General features: G+C 43.0%; 1 protein-coding gene across 3 annotated transcripts in view; it reads left to right on the forward strand.

Moving 5' to 3' along the window:
* Mcm3ap (minichromosome maintenance complex component 3 associated protein) overlaps positions 1-21631 on the forward strand; it is a 51972-nt gene that overhangs the window by 16223 nt on the left and 14118 nt on the right. For all 3 annotated transcript variants that reach the window (XM_048451428.3, XM_048451429.3, XM_048451430.3), the window contains 12 exons: positions 3068-3228; positions 4006-4247; positions 4566-4765; positions 5424-5524; positions 6679-6810; positions 7216-7329; positions 7434-7586; positions 12528-12725; positions 15353-15421; positions 15500-15634; positions 18409-18562; positions 21235-21493. In XM_048451428.3, the coding sequence (XP_048307385.3) occupies positions 3068-3228; positions 4006-4247; positions 4566-4765; positions 5424-5524; positions 6679-6810; positions 7216-7329; positions 7434-7586; positions 12528-12725; positions 15353-15421; positions 15500-15634; positions 18409-18562; positions 21235-21493 (1918 nt within the window). The remainder of the gene's footprint in view (positions 1-3067; positions 3229-4005; positions 4248-4565; positions 4766-5423; positions 5525-6678; positions 6811-7215; positions 7330-7433; positions 7587-12527; positions 12726-15352; positions 15422-15499; positions 15635-18408; positions 18563-21234; positions 21494-21631) is intronic.

Here is a 21631-nt window from a genome sequence, read left to right on the forward strand (position 1 = left end):
GAGGCTGATGATGCTAAATACCTGTTTTTTCACTCTGTCCTTGCGTGCTTGGTCTTGGGACTACAAAGGCATTCAGAAGACCTTTATTTATTTATTTATTTATATCAAGGGATTTAAAATTCTTGGTCTTATTTCTAGTTAGTTGTTTGTTTCAGCACTTTCCATTGGCTTGGAGATTTCAGTAGAGGCCAGGTTAGTCCTCTGTAGGTATTGACCCAATGAGAAATGACTGGTCCTGTCACTCTTCCCCAGTGTGCCCTTCCCATGAACATACTACTTCAGCTGGACATGGGGTGATTCTGCTTGGCCTCTGCAGATAGGAGAGGGGGCTATCTGGAGGGGACACACACACACACACACACACACTCTTAAATATAAGGACAACCTGCTTAGTCTGGATAATGTTTCTTGTATATTTGTTTTCAGGGCTTACCACTGGTATTAGATATGGTATGCTCTTCCTTGAGGTGAACTACTTCTTCTCTTTTCTTTTTTTTCTTTCTTGTTTATTTCTTTATTTATTATGGGTGTGATGTTCTGCTGGCATGTACATGCTAGAAGAGAGCACCAGTTCTCATTACAGATGGTTGTGAGCCACCATGTTGTTGCTGGGAATTGAACTCAGGACCTCTGGAAAAGCAGCCAATGCTCTTAACCTCTGAGTCCTCTCTACAGTCCAAGGAAGAATATTTCTTCCCATTCTCAGCATTCTTTAGATGTTGGAAGTTTTTTAAATTTATTTTCCATACCAATCCCAGTTCCCCCTCCCTTCTCTTCTCCCACTCCCCCAACCCCCTCCCCCCAGTTCACTCCTTAGAGAGAGTAAGGCCTCCCTGGGATGTCTTTAGTTGTCAGTAGTTCTTTGTATAGAGTTGAGGCCTCCTTGGCTTTCTCCTGTCCACATAGTGTATCTGTTGTACAGTCATGTCTGTAAGCCTTCATGGCTGTAGCTTCTGATATCTGTAGTTGACACAATCTCATGACAAACTCCCCATTCCTTTGGCTTTTTTTGAGAGCTCTCTGTTCATGTCTCAGGCCTATTTTTTTTAACAAGTTGATTCTTTTGTTTGTTTTGTTTTTGATTCTTTGTGTATTCTGAATATTAATCCTCTGTCAGATGTACAATTGGCAAAGATCTTTTCCATTCCGTGGGCTTCCTCCCTGCCCTGTTGAGTGTTTCTTTAACTGTGCAGAAGCTTTGGTTTCCTGAAGTCCCAGCTCTTAGCTGTTGGCCTTAACTCTGGGGCAGATGGAGTCCTCCTCAGAGAACCCTGTCCTACACCTCTTATGTAGGTGCTGCCTACGTCTGTTCTAGTAGTTTTTGTGGTTAAGGGCCCACATTTAGGTCTTTGATCCGAGTTAGGGTTTTTTGTGCAAGGTGATAGGTGCGGATCTGATTTTTTCCTCTTGCACATGGATGTCAGTTTTCCGAGCCCTGTTTGTTGAAGATACTGTCTTTTCTCCAGGGCATGTTTTGGCATCTTTGGTTAAACATACACTTGACTTTGTTCCACTGTCTACACGTCTACTCTCCACAGCTCTAGCAAAGACTCTTTGACCAGTTGGCTTGCTGTTGTTAGACTTGCCGGTCACCAATTCTGGAACAAATGAAAACGTTACTAATAACCTTCCTTTTAGAGAAGTCTGTGCATTTGTCAAGTGGAACTTGCAGTTACTATTTTTTTAATTTAATTTTTTGATATTTTTACGGTTTATTTGTCTTCTCCTTAGGCATTTGCACCATTCTTGCAGAAGCTCTGTTCCTTTTGCTATACCCAGTCTCCAGGTCACTGTTTGGCACCTCTGACCCTCCTCATTCTGCTCTTGAGTTTTTTTCCCCTGTTTTCTGGAGACCTCTTTCTTCTCATGAGGCCACATCTCCCAAGTCTGTCAAGTCTGTGTGTAGGCTCAGTCTTCTTCCTGTAATCCAGAGAATCACATGAACCCAAAGTCAGTTGTCTTTCTACTGCCCAGTTGTTTAAATCCCAATGCAATGGTAGCACCTGGTATTGTTTTGTCCACTTTGACTAGCTTTTCCTGAGATTTTGTCTTTGATACCGATGCTCTCCCAGTGTGAAGGGAGTCAGTGGCCATTTGTTTTCTCTGAAGCAGATGGTCAGTCATGGACTTCCTGGTCCAGATAGTTACTGTGTCACTCGTGATGTGGTCCTCAAGCAGCTAAGGAGGCAGAGAGTAGTTTTTACTGTTTAATTGAATAGTAGTGTTAATATAATGTTAGATGCTATAGGCCACTTTAAATAAAAAGATAGGATTTCTTTGTGTATCCTTGACTGTTCTGGAACTCATCCTGTATTCTAGGCTGGCCTAAAACTCACAGGGATCCACCTACCTCTGCCTCCCAAGTGCTGGTATTAAAGGTATGTGGTACTGTAGATAAAGCCTGCTCTTTAGCTTTCTGGCCGCCCAGACCTGAATAGTCACTCAAAAACTATATTAATTATAACACTGTTTGGCCTATTAGCTCAGGCTTCTTATTAGCTAACTCTTGCATCTTAAATTAACCTTTTTCTATTGATCTGTGTATCACCACAAGGCCGTGGCCTACCAGTAATTTCTGGATCTTTCTCCTTCAGCAGTTACATGGAATCTCTTCGACTCTACCTACTCTTTCTCTATATATCTTCCAGCCTGGCTTTATCGTGCCTTGCCATAGGCCAAAGGAACTTTATTCATTAACCAATAAGAGCAACACATATACAGAAGGACATCCCACATTAGGCCACCACCACCTGGCCCTTCTGCCTGACTCTATTCCTGATGCTCAGAGTGCAATGGGAACGAAACCAGCACAGTTCCCATTTCCACACTACTGGCAGGGTAGGTAAGAAACTAGTGCTAAAGATGCTGAATACATAAAGTACATTTCATGGAAATTGTGTGCAACAGAGAAGAAAGGCAGTCCAAGGGAATATGAGCACTGAGAGAGAGATCAGGGTGAGCTCTTCCTAGATAGGGAAGTAGGAGCTCATGATTGTGTGGCTGACTGGCCATGCTCTTGGTTTAACTGTGTTTCCCCCTGAGCTTGCATCGACACGGCTTCTTTCAGATCCGTAAGGACGCCCTTCGAGCACTCAACGTTGCATACACTGTGAGCACACAACGCTCTACCGTCTTCCCCTTGGATGGTGTCGTACGCATGCTGTTATTCAGAGATTGTGAAGAGGCAACAGACTTCCTCAATTGCCATGGCCTCACTGTGGCTGATGGGTAAGAGCTGTGACTGCACTTGTATGCTTTTCTTTCTCTGTCCCACCCCCCCAACACACACACACCTTTTTAAAATTCTGATAAAGGGCTAATTATTGGGTCTCTGAGAAGGCCTGTTTTGTTTATTGCTTCCCTACTGTGAATCTAGGGAATAGTCCCAGGGCACACACAGGTCAAGACCAAAGTTCGTTCTTTTGCTTTTGTTTTGTTTTGAGTTAGGGTGTGTAGCCCTGGCTGGCCTCAAACTTACAGAGATCCGCTCCCAAGTGGTTTGATTAAAGGTGTGCTTAACCAGGGATTTGAGAATGAAAAGAACCAGACCAAGTTCTTTTTATTCCCAAATCATTGCTTTTCATCAGCAACCAGAGAACCTAAAGATAAAAAGGATTTTTCTACTGTTTTTTTCGAAGATTGCCTTTGTTCACCCATGTTTGACCCCTGTCCATCTGGTAGCAGAGCTGGGAGTCCAGTAGGCCGTGTCAAGTACTCTGTAACTGTAATCAGGGCTTGGAGGCTATTGGTGCCACAAACTGTTTCCCAGATAATGGCTGTGACTTTAAATGAGCGGGCTGCATCTCTGAAAGAGGGGAACAGTTGTTTGTATCTTTCCATGCACGGCTGTTAATGCCCCGGGTCCTGTGATTCCTCAAGACTGGAAACTTTCTCCTCATATCTGTCCAGTCCTACTCTAATCAAGGATCCAGTAGTTGGGTTTGAGGAGGTATAGTTGTCTTCTTTTCCCCCTGACTTCTCTCTGTGGGCTCTTTGTGTTTGTAGTTGTGTTGAGCTTAATCGGTCGGCATTCATGGAACCAGAGGGATTATCCAAGGCCAGGAAGTCAGTGTTTATTGCCCGGAAGCTGACTGTGTCAGTTGGAGAAGTCGTGAATGGAGGGCCACTGCCCCCTGTACCTCGCCATACACCTGTGTGCAGCTTTAACTCCCAGAATAAGTACGTTGGGGAGAGCCTGGCGACAGAGCTGCCCATCAGCGCTCAGAGAGCTGGTGCAGATGCAGCCGGTGAGTGAAGCTATAGGGCTTTCCCTCTTGAAGCCTCCCTCTTACAGAAGATTCTGTCTGGGTTTGCATGTCTGGCTCTTGGCCAGATGCTTAGATAACTCTCATTTTGCCTGGATTTGGAGTTTTGAAGCCCTTGTTAGTGCTTATGTGATACCCTGATGCAGTTTCCACACAAAGCAAATATTATCCTATGCAATATACCCTTAGGATGATTGTCAAGAGGGCGGTCCACTTCATAGGGTTTGGATAGCTCTGGGCCTTTTGTAGAGATTGTAGCTATGAGGTTCTGATAACAAGCACCTGTGTGTTTCTTTCTAGGTGGTGGGCGAGGAGAGGAGCGTGAGGCAGAGGTGGATGTGCCCCCACTGGCTCTCCTCCCACAGCCTCCTCCTGCACCCTCATCCACACCAGTGATTCATGTGGCACCACTGGCCCCAGCTGTGGCACCTGGTCTTTTCCAGTCCTCCATGCAGCCTGAGCTGCTGTCTCCAAAGCCTGCTCCTGTATACTCTGACTCGGTAGGGGTCTTCCACGATAAAGCTTCTTGAAATCTATAAATGTTTTGTGGGAGGGGACTGTGTTACCTGGTCTCATTGGATAGGAACCAGAGTCGGGAAAGTGAAGGAGAGGGCCTATCCAGGTCCTAGTCTCAGGTGACAGATGTAAGGCACTGTTTTCAGGGTAGCTTCAGAGACCCCATCTTCATCAAAGCAGTCAGGAGTACGCTGGAGTGGCTTCTGCCATAGTACCAAGCTGAATCCACATGTCTGTTCCGACCGTTCAGTGTTTGCTACTGGGTGACACCAGCGGATGGGCTGACCAGGGCCTGGGGGGCCACAGCACTGCCTTGTGCCTATAGACAGAGGGTGGCTTTGGTTTTGAGCAGAACTTATCTGTTGCACAAGTGAGGATTGTGAATCGCTGGCCCTACTGGAGGAAAAGCCTAAAGGTCACAGAAATCGAGGGTTTTGATGTGAGCAAGGATGATGTGTAAAGGTGCTGTTGGGGCCACCTACAGGGCAGTCATCAGCAGGCTTGCCCCAGCCCCCCAGGAAGGCACCTTTCTCTTGTTCGGAGGTCTTCCTGAACTGTGCAGACTAAGGCCCCGTGCTTTACCAGGAAGACCTTGATGAGTACCCACTGAGAAGTATTCAACCCTTACTGGTCTCTCTGTAGGACCTGGTGCAGGTGGTGGACGAGCTCATCCAGGAGACCCTTCAAGTGGACTGTGAGGAAGTCAGCACGGCCGGGGCAGCCTATGCAGCCGCAGCTCTGGGGTGAGTGACACCTGACATGCCAGCCTTTCCTGCTCAGCTGTTATTTGCTCTCTGAGGACAGTCGTGTCCTTCCTTATAAGCTGTTCTAATTCATCAGCAAGACCCAGTTCTATTTGTTTATGATCCACAGTGCCACTTGCAAGGGCTTCGCACCTCTCTCTCTGAGGCCTAAATGTTTCCTCTGTTTTCTAGGTGTTTTCTGTTCCTGTCCTTTAGTTCTTTCTTTTTATTTTTCTTGGTTATTTTTTCAAGGCAGAAAAAATAGACCAGGCTGGCCTCGAACTCACAAAGATCCTCCTGCCTCTGCCTCCTGAGTGCTGGGATTAAAGGTGTGCACTGCCGCCTCCCAGTTCTGACCTTTATTTCTTGTTAGCGTGTGATTTCCATCTGTGGTTGGTTTTTTAAATGTTTTGAAATTTATTTATTTACTTGTCATTTATTTATTTACTTGTTTATTTTAAACTTTGTGTTTGAGTGTTTTGCCTGCATGTATGTATGAATATTTCACGCATGTCTGGTACCTGCAGAGGCAAGAAGAGGACATCAGCTCCCCTAGAACTAGAGTTACAGATGATTGTGAGGTGTCATGTGGGTGCTGAGTATCAAATTCAGATCCTCTGGAAGAATAGCTAGTGCTCTTAGCTGCTGAGCCATTTCTCTAGCCCTAACCCTAATTTTTTTGGGGGGGGGGGTTGCTTTTGAGACAGGATCTCACTGTGCAGGCTATGCTAGCCTCCAACTCAGTCTGCTTCAGCCTCCCTAGTGGTGGAACTAAAGATGTGCTCCACCATCCCCAGCCCATAGCCTTGAGTTCTGGCTCTGATTTCCTTAGACTCCTGACCACTAGGGTTGCAGGCGTGAACCACCACATCCAGTGCAGTGGTTCTTCTTCCCCCTCCCGTTCTTTGTGACAGGAAGTGGTATCTCACTATAAGTTTGACTCTGTCCTCTCATGACTGACGACTTTGGCCCTTACTCTTTATGACCTTTGCTCGTTTTTGCACATACTTTTATTGCCGAGCCGTCCTGCAGTCTGTGATTGGTTTTCATGTATTGAACTGTCTCTGTGTTCCACAAGCAAATCTCACCTGGAAAGAGTGAATGGTGGTTTACACTTTTTCTGAGTTTGATGCCATCTGTTTTGTTTTGTTAAGTGTTTCTGATGCTGCCGTGGAGGATCTGATAACAGCTGAAACCACAGGCATCTTGAGGCATGTTGCTGCTGAAGAAGTATCCATGGAAAGACAGAGAAGAGAGGAAGAAAAGCGGCAGGCTGAAGAGGAAAGGTGGGTATTTCCTGTTCCTGTAGCTGGGCACAGAGGTCAGTTTGTACCTGACCTCTGATACCTGTTTTGCTGTTCACTGTGTTGCCATCTGACCCCTGTTGGGCTATTCAACATCCTCATGATTTGATGAAGAAAGGGGTTTTGTGTGTGTGTGTGTGTGTGTGTGAGATATTGTGTGTTGGGAGGTGGATGGCATATATATGTAAATGCAGGTTCTGTGGAGGCCAGAAGAGGGTGTCAAGTCCCTGGAGCTGTAGTTACAGGCAGTTGCATGTGGGTGCTGGGACATGAACTCAGGTCCTCTGCAAGAGCACTATGTACTCTTAACAACGGAACCATCTCTCCAACCCTCATTTGTTTTTATTCATAAGTATTACCTTTGTGCTTCTTTTCTTCTGCCCATAGGTTGAAGCAAGAGAGAGAGCTGGTGTTGACCCAGCTGAGCGAGGGCCTGGCTGCAGAGCTGACTGAACTCATGGTGACAGAGTGTGTGCGGGAAACCTGCTCCCAGGAGTTAAAGTGAGTGGAGCCCTGGGGCCCTGAGTGCCGCGAGTGTGGGAGGAGGCAGGAGGCGCTATGGCCAAGCCGGTTATAGTGTATGTGCTAATTGCTCTGTGCTCTAGGAGTGCGGTAGAGACAGACCAGAAGGCCCGCATGGCCCGCTGTTGTGAAGCCGTCTGTGCACACCTGGTGGATTTGTTTCTTGCTGAGGAAATTTTCCAGACTGCAAAAGAGACACTCCAGGAACTTCAGTGCTTCTGCAAGTATCTACAGCGGTGAGTCCTCTGTTCTGTCAGGAGTTGTCCACCCACATGGAAGTCCTTTATCAGTTCAGTGTCTGTGAGCCATCAGTTCCACTAGCCAGAGAAGATGGCTTAGAGCATGTTCTGTAAGAATGTATCTGACATCTTGATATTTGCAGGCAAATGGATGGACCTAGAAAACATCATTTTGAGAGAGGTAACCCAGACCCAGAAAGACAATTATCACATGTACACACTCATAAGTGGTTTTAAACATAAAGAAAACCAGCTTACAAATGACAATCCCAGAGAACCTAGACAACAGTGAGGACTCTAAGAGAGACATACATGGATCTAATCTACATGAGAAGTAGAAAAAAACTAGATCTCCTGAGTAAATTGGGAGCATGAGAACCTTGGGATAGACTTGAAGGGGAAGGGAGAGGCAGGGAGGGGAGCAGAGAAAAATGAAGAACTTAATAAAAATTAATAAAACAAAACAAAATAACAACAACAAAAAACAAAATTAATTGGTATTCTACAGAACTGAAGTGATAACAAAAATCTTGCATATATATAAAACAGGAATGTATCTGAAGTAGACATAGACTTATAGAAGCAGCTGGTCACACATGCATGTCTTCTGTCCTCAAGGCATTTGGCTAGGGCAAGGGTGTCTGGCTGTCTTGTATTGGAACAGATATTTATAAAGCGCGTGCTGCTTTGATTGAGTGGACTAGACCCAAGGAAATGTCTGTGCGTCTGTTAAACAAATGGCTCATGGGTGAACCTCCCAAGTGTAAGTACTCTTACTTTCCTAAGACAAAAACAAAACACTTGCCAGGCAGTAGTGGTGCACACCTTCAAATCTCAGCACCCTGGAGTCAAAGGCAGGCAGATCTCTGAGTTTGAGGAGAGCCTGGTCTACAGAGCGAGTTCCAGGACAGTCAAGGCTACCCTGTCTAGAAGAAACAAAAACAAATAACCAAACACTTATTTTTTTAGATTTATTATTTTTTATGAGTGTTTTGTCTGTATATATGTATGTGCATCACGTTTATGCTGTGTTCCCAAGGAGGTCAAAAGAGGTGTCCCATGCTCTGCACTAGTGTTACAGACAGTTGTGAACTGTACAGTGCTGGGCATTGAACCTGGGTCCTCTGCAAGAGCAACAAGTACTCTTAACACAGCACTAGCTATCCAGCTCCCAGAAAAAATTGCTGATTTTCTTAAAAAAATTCTCTGTAAGTTGAAAATGCATTTATGGGGGTTGGGGGAGAACTGGAAAGAGAGGAGAGAGGGAAAACTTTAGTTGAGTTGTTAAAATAAAACAGATACAGATTTATTACACCCGACCTTCCCAGTACCTAGCAACATCATACACTCTATAGTGCTGGGTGTTTGCTTTCTTGGCTTACTGGGTAGTAGCTGGTTGTACGAGATTTTCTCATGATAGTGAGAAAGTATTGTATAGCTATCACTAGCCTAGGGTAAAACTTCTTAAATGTGGAGTTGTATAACTGGCTATGAGAGTTGGAAACAAACAAAATATGCAGTGAAAGGTTTCTGCATGTGCAACCACCAAAAATCAATTTGAAACCAAATGTGTAATAGATCTGAGGTGAATTTTGGCAGCACAACCCTTTGCCTTGTGACACTGAACTGCATATTTGATTTTGAATATACAGCACATGGATTTTTCACTGCCATGGTGTCGTGCCAGTGAACATGGTCTGAGATTCAGGACTGATACAGGACTTGCAGTACCTTTACTATACAAAGCTTTATATTACAGAGATAAAATAGATTAATTAAAAAACCAGAATCTTAAACTGTTTTTAAAAAGATTTATTTATTCTTTTATGTGTGTGGGTCTTTGACCTGCATGTGTGTCTGTGTGCCATGTGTATAAACAGCCTGGAAAAGGTCAAAGGAAGGCTTTGGATCTCTTGAAACTGAGTTACAGTTATGAGCTGCCGTGTGGGTGCTGGGAATTGAACCTGGATCCTCTGGAAGAGCAGCTGATGCAGAATGCATCAAAGAGGGGGCGGGAAACATGAGTCAGATAATCCCAAGCTAACTCAGAATAGAGTATTCTGAGGTCCTTCTTTATTAAAAGGGAATTCACTGACAGTGAGGAAATAGGAATGGGGTCCAACATCCAGGTGTGGCTTGTGGGAAGAAGGGACCGAGCAGGGCAGTACCACAGCTTTTTTTGTACCCAAAGTCATGCCCTGACCTGATCCAGCCTGTTAAAGACAATTGGCTGAAGGAAGTTTTCTATCACCTCCCCCTTTTGTCTAAATAAGAGAATTCCAAACCCAATACAAAACTATATACACTAAGAACTGATATCAAGTATAAAAATTAGAATTACAACTAGCATAACCAATATTAAGCAAGGAACATTTTATGCTAAATGTTTTAATAATCATTTTATCCTAAGGATTCTAAGTCTTGTATTAGAAATGGCTTGGTTAGAGCATAAGAGGAAAGTAACTACAACTATATAATCTTTCACCCCATCAAAGGCCTGAGAAGGGAGATAATATTACTTGAGTAGGCAGGAAGTGCAATCAAGCAGCTTCCAAAATGTGCAGTAGATGACAGAGACAACTAGCTACCTGGGCAGTCACTCAAAGTCTCATTTGTAATGTTGAAACAATCTACTTGGGCTAAGGCCTAATGTAACTGACAGACCATCTTCAGAGGCAGGAAAAATTTTCAAAATTGTCTTACCTTGTCTTGGCAAGGTTTGGCAGTCTTTTTTCTTGTATCCTGTTTGTTCAGTCTGGACACCATACATTTTGTCAGTGGTCAAGGCATAGGCAGTTCCTTGCTCAAAGGCCAGTTGTGCCAAGAAGAAAGCAAGCTTCAAGTGGCATGTCTTCGGTGCCCAACATTATCTTGAGAATAGATTGGTGCTGCCAGGAGCAGTTGTGTCTCACGTCAGCAGAACGCTAAGTTGTTTAAATGCCATGTTCTACAGATCTTCGAAGTGGTTGAAGATTACCTATCTGTACAGAATACAATCTCTGTGTAGCTAAAGAACCTAATTAGTCTGACTATAAGTATGACAGACATGAATGATCTGACCTATAATGCTTAATGCCTACATAACTTAAAGACTAAGACTTCATATCAGAATGTTAAATAGTCTTTAAACAACTGTGCAGTAAATGAGGACAATGACCTCACAATGTAAACAATGTATAAGTATCTTGATTAGAGGTAGAAATATATTAGGCGGGGGCTGGAGAGATGGCTCAGCGGTTAAGAGCATTGTCTGCTCTTTCAAAGGTTCTGAGTTCAATTCCCAGCAACCACATGGTTGCTCACAACCATCTGAAATGAGATCTAATGCCCTCTTCTGGCCTGCAGGCAGACACACAGACAGAATATTGTATACATAATAAATAAATAAATAAATATTAAAAAAAGGAAATATATAATGCAATGTGATAAATATATTCTAAAATTGTATCAATATATCAAATGTCTTAAACAAATGTAGAACATGCTTGAATACTATCTTACAAAATAATTTTGCATAGGTATACAAATATTATAAACAGAAATAGGATCATATTCAATATAACAAATATAATTTGAACTTGTATCAATGTATAAGAATCTATACCAATGTAAATTGTCCATAAATAATAGCTCACAAATATTCACTCTATTACTCACTATTATTATTATTATTTTATTAATATTATTATTATTATCATTGTGAGTAAGCTCACACAAATCTACCTATTATCCCATTCAGTTTCCTTTTTTTTTTTTTAAGGCAATCTCTAGGCCTACATAATTTCCACCCCAGCCCCCAACACTAAATGATGTCTCTAACCCTGAGGACAGACTTTGTTGGGAGAGGGGACATCATCTTTTAGAATTGCTTCCAGCTGTTGTGAGGGCAATATTCTTTTTATGGATCTTGTAAAAGTAAAATGATGATTAAGTTTCAAGATTACTTTCTTATATAATTGCAAATGATCTCTGAGTAGTCATTGGGGTTTTTCTGAACTTTTTATTTGGTAGTTCTGGCTAGAACGTTGGAAGAATGTGCCCCATTTCAGCTAACTAAGTTGGAACCATCTTGAGCAGCTGGTACCCAAAACTGGTCTATTTGTAGTGCTATCAGCATCATGACGTCATATCAACCAGGTGGAGTCATTGTGGGGCCCTAGCTTCTTCCTGGAAACTTCAAATATTACTGCAGGAAAATCTTCTGTTTATTGTGGAAAACTTAAACATTATTTATATAAACATATATTTAACAAAAGATATGATAGATAAAATAGCCATGGGGAGAAGCAAAAGGTTTTCTAAACTTTTTCTTTCTTCTGTTCCATACCAGATGGCTCCTGACATGAGACAGAAACTCTGATTTTTTTTATTAAATAACATGCTTGGATTTAGAGGATAGCCATTGTCCAACTCCAAAGCCTGCTTTGACTTTTAAGTGACTTTATAACTCTATAGGAATACACACACACACACACACACACACACACACACATACACACACACACACAAAATGAAGTTTTACCCTCAGATGCCCTGCCCTCATAAGTCACATTTTTCTTTACTTGGTGATCTTTTTTGGATCGTTATTTTTTTCTCTTTAGGCATCCAAATGTCCAGGGTCCCTTGACTTTCTGAAGATGAGTATTCTTTGGTATACCTGTAATATGCTTTATATTATAATAGGCAAAAACCTTTGCTGTTCTTACAGAAGATCTGGGTTCAGTTCCCAGCACCCACATTGGTGGCTCATAACCATCCACAGTCGTGTTTCAGGTGCACATACATGTACACAGGCAAAACATTCATACACGTGAAAATAAATATAAAAATATTATAACAAAAACTTCATTTCTATATTATTATACTGGACTTTATATTTTCCCCACAGAATGAGCCATAAACACACTATCTAATAATGCTATGTTGATTTCTCTGTAGGTGGAGGGATGCTGTTGCAGCCCGGAAGAAGCTCCGGCGTCAAATGCGGGCCTTCCCTGCAGCACCGTGCTGTGTGGACATGAATGACCGACTGCAGGCACTAGTGCCCAGTGCAGAGTGCCCCATTGCTGAGGACAATCTGGCCAAGGGCCTCTTGGACCTGGGCCATGCGGGAAAAGTAGGCATCTCCTGTACCAGGTCAGTGCTCAGCGGCACATTCTTGGGGCTCTTCGTGTTGCAAAAGGAGCGGCAGGCTGTATTCCCGCCTGGATCCCGGCTAGCTTACCCCCGAAATAATTACACGGAAACTGTATTCTTTTAAGCACTGCCTGGCCCATTAGTTTCAGCCTCTTATTGGCTAATTCTCACATCTTGCTTTAACCCATATTTAGTAATCTGTGTAGCACCACGAGGTGGTGGCTTACCAGGAAAGATCCTAACCTGCATCTGTCTTGAAGAGGGGAGTCATGGTGACTGACTCACTGCCTTCTTCCTCCTAGCATTCTGTTCTGTTTACTCCGCCTACCTAATTTTCTGTCCTATCAAAGGGCCAAGGCAGTTTCTTTATTAACCAATGAAAGTAACACATAGACAGATGACCCTCCTCCATCATCTATGCCGCAACTAGTTTCAGCATGCATTAGACTGATGTATTTGTGGATGAAGATGGGTGGAGCCAGAAAGTAAGGACAGACATAGGGGTGCATCTTAAGGGTTGTGTTCCCCACAGTTGTGAATGTGTGACTTGTTCACCACTAGGAAAAGAGGCTCAAGTTTTCCATGACCTTGAAAGACTCAGGTTCTGTTGGTAGGCTCTGACTTAGCATTAGTGATTCCTAAGTCACCTACCCTGACTCTCTGCTTCTAGACACTGCTCCCTGCTGTGCTTCCTTCATATCCCACCTTCTGTATTCTGTAGAACTGCCTTTTTCTTCCTGTGTGCCCCACAGCCAGGCCTCTATGCTCCTGCCAGTCTTCTCGAGCTGTCCAGTTCCTGAGGTCCAAATTATTCAATCATAGCCGTCTTGGGCTTGGTGTTTCTCTTCAGGCCCAGTTTCAATATCATTTTTCATGGGGACTTTCAAGGCCATCTGCCTCCTAATGGGGAGGCCCTAGGGAGACAACGTGGAGGTGCATGGACCCTGCCTGAATGGGTCGTGTTTATTCTTCCCCTGGTCATCACAGAATGGTCTCTCTGAGCCTTTCCTCCTATGGTTTCATCTGATTCTCAGATCCCATGGTCACCTCTGTGTGCTTGTCAATGGGGGTTATAGTTTGGCACATACTCCAAAGTCAGGGCCTTGACTGGGCTCCAGCTCAGAGATCCACCCACCTCTGCCCCTCAAGTGCTAGGATTAAAGGTGTGCACTACCTCTCCTGGCCTATAGATGTGTTCTGTGAAGCATGAAGCCATCACAGAGGTTCTTCTCTTTTGTGAGAGAATATCTAGAATGTCTTTCCTGTTGCCATCTCACTGTGAATAGTTCAGCAGATGTTTGATGGGGTTGTCTGACCTGTTGGCTTATCAAAGTCTAAATGCTCTCCACCAGGAAACATTGGCAATTACTTTTCACCCAGAAATATCAGTCAATACTATTTATTTTTAAATTTTTCATATAGTATATTTTAGTTGTATTCTTTCCCCTCCCCTAACTCCTCCCAGTGTCCACCCACCCACTCAACTTCATGTTCTTTCTCTTTCTTAAAAATAAAACAAAAGGTAACAATAATAAAACAAAACCCATGAAGGCTGATTTGTGTTGGTCAACTACTCCTGAGCATGAGGTCTGCCCTGTGGTTGATTTACACAGTGTCATTCATTCCTTTGGGGAGATCTGATTTTCCCTCTTAGTAGCTATCAATTGCAAATGGCTTCTTGATCAGGAATTGAACTTTGTGCCTACTTCCTCTTCTCCATGCTGCCATTTTGTGTGGCTTCAGCTTGTATAGGTCTTGTGTATGCTGTCACAGTCTCTAAGAGTTTATGTTATGTGTATTATCAGTCCTATTGTGTCTAGGGATTGCTGTTTCCTTGAAGTTATTCATCGCCTCTGGTCTCTTAGCAATTTTTCCACCTCCTGTTGTGCATAGATTCTGGAGCCTTGAGGGAGGAAATTGATGGAGATATCCCATTTAGAGTTGAGGGTTCTAGAGTCTCTTACTCTAGTTGTAGGTCTCTATGTTAATTACCACCTACTGCTAGAAGAAAGTGAGGACTGATTGATGTACTGATCTTTGGATATAGTAGTATGTCATTAGGATTCATTTTATTGCTGTATTTATTTTATAGACTAATAATCTTAAGTGTTCCCCTAGGGCCCACGACCTGTGTAGTCCCAGATTTTTGCCCATGGTGTCAGGTATGGGTTCCATGTCATGGTGCAAGCTTTGAGTCCAAGCAAAAAGTATTGGTCACAGCCACTACATTTGCAGCACTGTTGCACCAGTGGTTGTGTCTTATAGGCAGGGCACCCTTGTTGCCACAGAATTCGTAGCTTGTTAAGACTGATGATTGCTTTTTCTCCTCCTGTAATTCATATAGTACACTGTTTCACTAATCAGTAGGGCCGAAGTTTGAGGTGCTGCACCAGCTCCTTTTCTCCATGTTTGATAAGTACATGGTGTCTTTAGCAGTAGAATCTTACCATCAGGTTGATGGGCAGCAGCCTGTAATGTTTGCGGGCAGGCCTATGGGATCCCTTTAGCCAATCAAAAAAAAGTAATCCATTCATGGTACTAGGCCAAGTAAATACTACTAATTTGTTTCTATGGGTTGAAAGTAGCCTTTTGTAGTCCTGGTATCTTTCTTTTTTTGATCTTTGTAGGTTGAGGCGGCTTAGAAACAAGACAGCTCATCAGATGAAGGTTCAGCACTTCCACCAGCAGCTGCTCAGGTCTGTCATTCTCACCATGTGTGTTCTTCCTGTTTGGGACTGTACAGTGGCTCATTCACTGTGATCTGTTCTTTCCAGTAATGCTGCCTGGGCACCTCTGGACCTGCCGTCCTTTGTGGCTGAGCACCTCCCTGTGAAGCGTGAGCGCATGTTTTGGAAACTGGTGCTGGTGTTGCCTGATGGAGAAGAGCAAACTCCAGAGAGTTCTGGCAGGTCAGGAGGTTTTCTGTGTGGGGAGCGGGATGTTCATGCGGAGAAGGACTTCTCTGCTGATAGTCACGTACACACATGCAGGCAGAATTGTGATTCTTGCTCATGATCTTTAGATTTTTGTCATTGTTCTATATACTTGGCATTATTCCATATATAGTCTTAGTCCAAAAGCTTTAATAGTTGAGAATTTAAATCTATTGTATAGTATCCTGATTAGTATCTCCTTTATTTAAGATTTTGGAAGGAATTAGTTTATACTTTTGTCTGCTATACTTTGTGTGTTTCATCTTAGGAAAAAATGTTTGACATTTTAAGAAATTGAAAAATGAGATACTACTTTCTTTTTTCTTTTTCATTTTGATTTTTTTGAGACAGAGTTTCTCTGTGTAGTTCTGGCTATCCTAAAACTTGCTTTATAGACTTTGCTGGACTTGCTACCACTGCCCAACAATGATACTGTTTTCTATAACCAAATAGCTTCCAGAAATTATAATAAAGCAACTATGATGCTGATATAGATTGGCATATGCCTAACACCCCCCATAGATTGGCATATGCCTACCCCCCTCTTCCCCCTTGAAGGCTGGCAGAAGAGAATTGCCATGAGTTTTAAGTCAGCCTGGGCTATAGAGTTAAGAGACCTTGTCTCTGAAAAACACCATGTAGAGGCTATGGAGAAACCTCAGCTGATATGTGCATGCATGAGCACCTGAGTTTGGGCGCCAGACCTCATGTAAAACCGTGGTAGCCATACTCCTGTAATCCTAGCACTGGAAAGGTGGTGACAACAGTGTCCTGGGACTCACTAGCCAGCTACCCCAGCCCATGGTGAAAACCCTGTCTTACAAGACAATTTGGGAGGACCTTAAGGAGTGACAGTCAAGGTTGACTTCTGCTTTCCACATGCATGCATGCACAAATACATGTCAGTATGTACATACTCACACATACAATCCCAAAACAACAAGCAGCCCTCCAGCTACAGAGTAAGTTATATTTATTCTAATAGCGCTATTGAAATGTAACTCATGTATTGTAAACTTTATTCACAATGACTTTTATTCATGATACTTTACAATCATCATCTCTATCTTATTCAAGAACCTTTTTTCTCTAAACATAAACTATGTTAATTAGCAGTTTCCATTCTCCTCTAATCCCAGCTCTGGGAGTGGCAGCTCTTCTGCTTATGTTTAGAGATTTGCCTAATGTAGGTGTCTTATGTAAATGGTGTCATATGTACATATAAAGTACATATCAGCCAATTGTCTAGGATCATTCATATAAGAATGTAAGAAAATACCCCTTTTCATTTATCTGATGAGTTGATAGCCATTGCGTTTCCACTTCACTTCTCTTACGTACCTAGGATTAGAATGACTGGGTTATGTAGCTTTGTTTAAGGCGTTGAAGAACTGCCATATTTTGCACAGTAGCTCCAGGTTGTCTGAATACATTACTTTTAACCAGTTATTTTTGGTATATAGGCTACGGAAAGAGAATAAGGAAATCATGAGCTTCATTTCACAGGACAGTTGAACAAAATGAAAGAGTTATAACATTTTTTAAAGTAATTAAATGATGTATTTTTTAAAGTAGCGATCATCTGGTTTGCTGAGTTCCTTAGGAAATGTGTGTCCTGTAACAATTCTTAAAGACTCGGACATGATACCATTTTTTTTAACTATATGTGTGTGGGTATTCTGCCAGCATGTGTGTCTGTGCACCTTGTGCTTGCAGTGCCCTCAGAGGCCAGAAGAAGGCATCAGATCCCCTGGAACTGGAGGGGTTAGCTGCTTTGTTTGCTGGGAGTTGAGTTGAACCTGGGTCCTTTGGAAGAGCAACTAGTGCTCTTAACTGCTGAGCTATCTCTCTGGCCCTGAAGGAAGTTTGTTTGTTTGTTTTGTGTGTACACCTGTGTGCTACAGACCACATGAGATCAGAAAACTTGGTTTCTCTTTATACAGTGGTTTTCAACCTTCCTAATGCTACCCTTTAACACAACTCCTCCCCAACCATAACATTATTTTCGATGCTACTTTATAACTGTAATTTTGATACTGTTATGAATCATAATATAAACATATGATATGCAAATGGTCTTAGGCAACCCCAGTAAAAGGATCATTTGACCCCAAAGGGTTTGTGACCCACAGGATGAGAAACACTGCCTTATCTCATTTGGGTTCTAGGGACTGAACTCAGGTTGGCAAGGCTTGGCACCAAGTGTCTTTATCTACTGAATTGTATCACAGGTTCATTGTGAGAAATTTGATTCTGTAAAACAGTTTTTTTTTGTTTTTGTTCTTGTTGTTGTTGTTGCTGGTGGTTTTCTGAGACAAGGTCTCACTATGTACCCTGACTGGCCTGGAACTCCCTGTATAGACCAGGCTGGCCCCAAACTCACAGAGATCTGCCTGCCTCTGCTCCATAGTGCTGGGATTAAAGGTGTGCGCCACCATACCTGGCTGAAATGGGTGTGTAACTCCAGCGATGGTTTCTGTTGCTCAGGCCTTTCCCTTGCGGTTTGCTGTTTTAAGTCGCATCAGAATGGGCCAGTTGCATGGTCGTCCTTTCCACTTACTCAAGTAAGTGACGTGGTAGAGGTCCTAAGTCCATTTCAAAGTAATAACCTGTTTTGTCCAGGCCAGCTTCACCATGCGATTTGGTGTCTAGCCCTGTATCTATATAGTAGTTCTTTGTTTTCCTGAAGATTTCTGTAATTTATTTTAGAATTAGACTTTCCCTCTAATGGTATTTTCTTTTATCTACAGAATACTAGAAAATTGGCTAAAGGTCAAGTTCACAGGGGATGACAGCCTGGTGGATGACACACATGATGGTGCCGGAGATATCCAGACACTCACAGTCTTTAATGCGCTCAGTAGTAAAGGGGATCAAACAGTTTCTGTCAATGTGTGCATAAAGGCGAGTGACAGTCACTTCATTTACTTACCTGTATGATTTCGTTTCTTTATTCAGACATTACTGAAATTATAAATTGCTATTTATTCTCAAAAGTGGTTTTAAATGATTTTGAGAAGATCAGAAGCAAATGGCATTATCTATTTTTCTTTACATCTTGATAATATACAGTCGCCCTCTACTTGTGTAAGGTTTAGTCTGCATTCTCTTTCTGTCCCTGTTAAACGTGTCTGAGATTATCAGTTTTCTAAGAGGGGATGTTTACTCTTGCTGGTAGTATTGATGATTTCAGTCTGTGCCTGATCTTGTTGGTCCTTTGAGGAAGCACATCCTGGTTGTGAGGGTGGGTAGGGGCACACAGCAGAAGCAAAACTGTGTGTTTGACAGACAGCCAGGAAACAACAGAGAAGAGGGGGAGGCTGGCATTCTGCAGTTCCTTCAAAAGCATGTCCCATTGACCTAAAACCTCCAACTCTTGGGTACACAGCCACCTCCTAATAGTGTCAAGTTGGAGACCAAATCTTAAACTCCTGGGCTTCCGAGGGGCAGTCAGGATTCAGACTACAGCAAGCATGGAGCCTTGGTTGCCACAGACCTTCTTGAGAACATGATACAAACCACATTACAACTTTATATTTTATTTTTTGCTTGACTCAAGGTATAACCTCTATCCAAATAGAATACCTTTGAGTCATTTTTTGGTGAGCATTTATCCCAGTTACTCTACTTCACATAGCACTTTCATCTGACAAGTATCCCAAAACCACTTAAACACAAAACACAATATTCTCCCTACGTCTCTTTTACCCAGAGAAATAGTTAAATGCTGTGGCTCTGCTCACCAGGTCCTTGAATTTGAAGTAAACTTTTCCATGTAGTGTGCTCAGAGCAGTGTCTGGCAGACACCTGGAGCTCGTCTGTTGGTGTTGGCAACAGTATAGTACTTTTCCTTGGTTTAGTCCCTTCCTGACAGTATATATCCTCCAGCCGATTCTGAAGAAAGGATGTGTAGGAAGGAAGTTTTCTCCTTTCCTCTATGAAAATATACTTAGTGTGCCCTCTTATTTTTTTTTATTGTTGTTTAACCAATTTTTTAGACTTGTAAATAGGACATTATTTTACTTCTTAGTATCAATTACTGCTGTTACGATTTTCCTTGGTAACTTTTCCTTTCTGTCCATGGGGTTCTGAAAGTTGGCTCTGAAGTGCCAAGTGTGCTAGATTTCCTTCATTGGTTGTATGAGCTTAGCAGGTCCCTTTAGGCCAGAGACTCTTATTATTTGGGTATTGGGACTTGGACCTGGGGCCTCATGCATGCTAGGAAAGTGCTCCACCTCGAGTTGCTCACCCAGGCTTTTCTAAAGAGTTTTTAGGTCTTAAGGATCTTGGTGAGTTTCTGAGCTGGCCTGGAACTTGCAGTCTCATTGTCTCAGCTTCCCTGAGTAGCAGTTCTGGTTATAACTGGTTTTAGGCATGTAGTCTCCTGACATGGAACCTTATGTTACTTCTGGGTCAGTTTTGTAGGGTTTCATTTGTTTGTTTTTTAAGTTGCAGGAAAAAATGATGGGTTTCATTGTAACATTTTGTATATAGATATCACTGTACCATTTCAAGTTGCCCCTCTCTCTCGCCCCCTTCCTTTCCCCTAATAGTTTCTCATGATATCTGTTCTTCTTTCCGTTACTTTTTTATTAGACAGGGATTGAAGCGCATGAGTTGATCCTCTGAACTTTTATTCTCTCTACCCTGTGTCTGTCTGTGTCTTTACACTGTATTCTGAAACATAGTCTTGGCACAGCACACCCACCAGATGGGTCACCTTATTTCTCAGAGGAGGTCAGTGCTGTTGGGTCAAAGATCTGGACAGTAAGAACTCTGAGTTTCTTTTATGTTGGCAGCTCTTTCTTCAGATATCTTAGCTGAGGCTGACTGTCTGTACCTGAACAGGGCCCTTAAACGTTGGCCAGAAGTTCTGTTTGGGTAGCAGTGGATGGTCACTAAACAGCGAGCAAACCTTTTTCTGGATCTGGGCTTCTATTCTATGGGCTGTTCAGTTTCTAGAGAAGCTTCGTTCCATTTCTTCCTGGCGCAACTGCTATTACTCAGGTCAGAATCAGAGGTGACCTCTGTAGCCTTACCCCTGTAGCCTCTACATCATTTATCCAGAGATTAGTCCCGTTTCCTCAATAATGTTAAGAAATATATCCGAATCTTTTGTCCACTACAGGCTTAGTTTCATGATGGATTTAACCTTTTTATATTTGTTCAAAGTTGTTAAGATGATAGTTATGTGGTCAAACATAAGATGTTGCTGGAAGTTTTTGTATCTCTTGACCAGACAGTTTCGTGGTCTTGTGAAGGGCTGGCTCAGCTGTGGATTTTGTTTGTCTTTTTGTTTTGTTTTGTTTTATGAGGTAGGGTTTCTCTATGTAGCTCTGACTATTCTAGAACTCACTGTGTAAACCAGGCTGACCTCAAACTCACAGAGATCCACCTGCCTCTGCCCCGTGAGCACTGGGATTAAAGGTGTGTGTCAGCATGCCTGGTCCAGCTTTGTCTTTAAAGGACTCCCCAGAACACAGTGAATGCATGGTGACTGGAACACTTTGGGGCAGACTGTTTCCTCTGTCCTCTTCTCTGGTACATTCATCCTGATGTCTTTGGTTCTGTTGCAGGTCACCCATGGCACCCTTAGTGACAGTGCCCTTGATGCTGTGGAGACACGGAAGGACCTGTTGGGAGCCAGTGGGCTCATGCTGCTGCTTCCTCCCAAAGTGAAGAGTGAGGATGTGGCAGAGGAGGACCTGTACTGGCTGTCGGCCCTGCTGCAGCTCAAGCAGTTACTTCAGGCCAAGCCCTTCCAGCCTGCGCTTCCGCTGGTGGTTCTCGTGCCCAGCTCCAAAGGAGACTCCATGGAGAAGGAAGTGGAGGATGGTTTGTGAAAGCCGTTTCATTTATGGTTTTAATTTTTAATTAGTGGGTGGAGCTTGAGTTTGGTGGATGACAGGCAGTACAGTGTTGGGAACCTTTGAGACTAGAAGGTTCTTGTCTACTGCATGGTGGGCCAAGACC

This window comes from Myodes glareolus, chromosome 18 (genome assembly GCF_982192425.1).
Source record: "Myodes glareolus chromosome 18, mMyoGla1.1, whole genome shotgun sequence".
Taxonomy (NCBI): Eukaryota; Metazoa; Chordata; class Mammalia; order Rodentia; family Cricetidae; genus Myodes; species Myodes glareolus.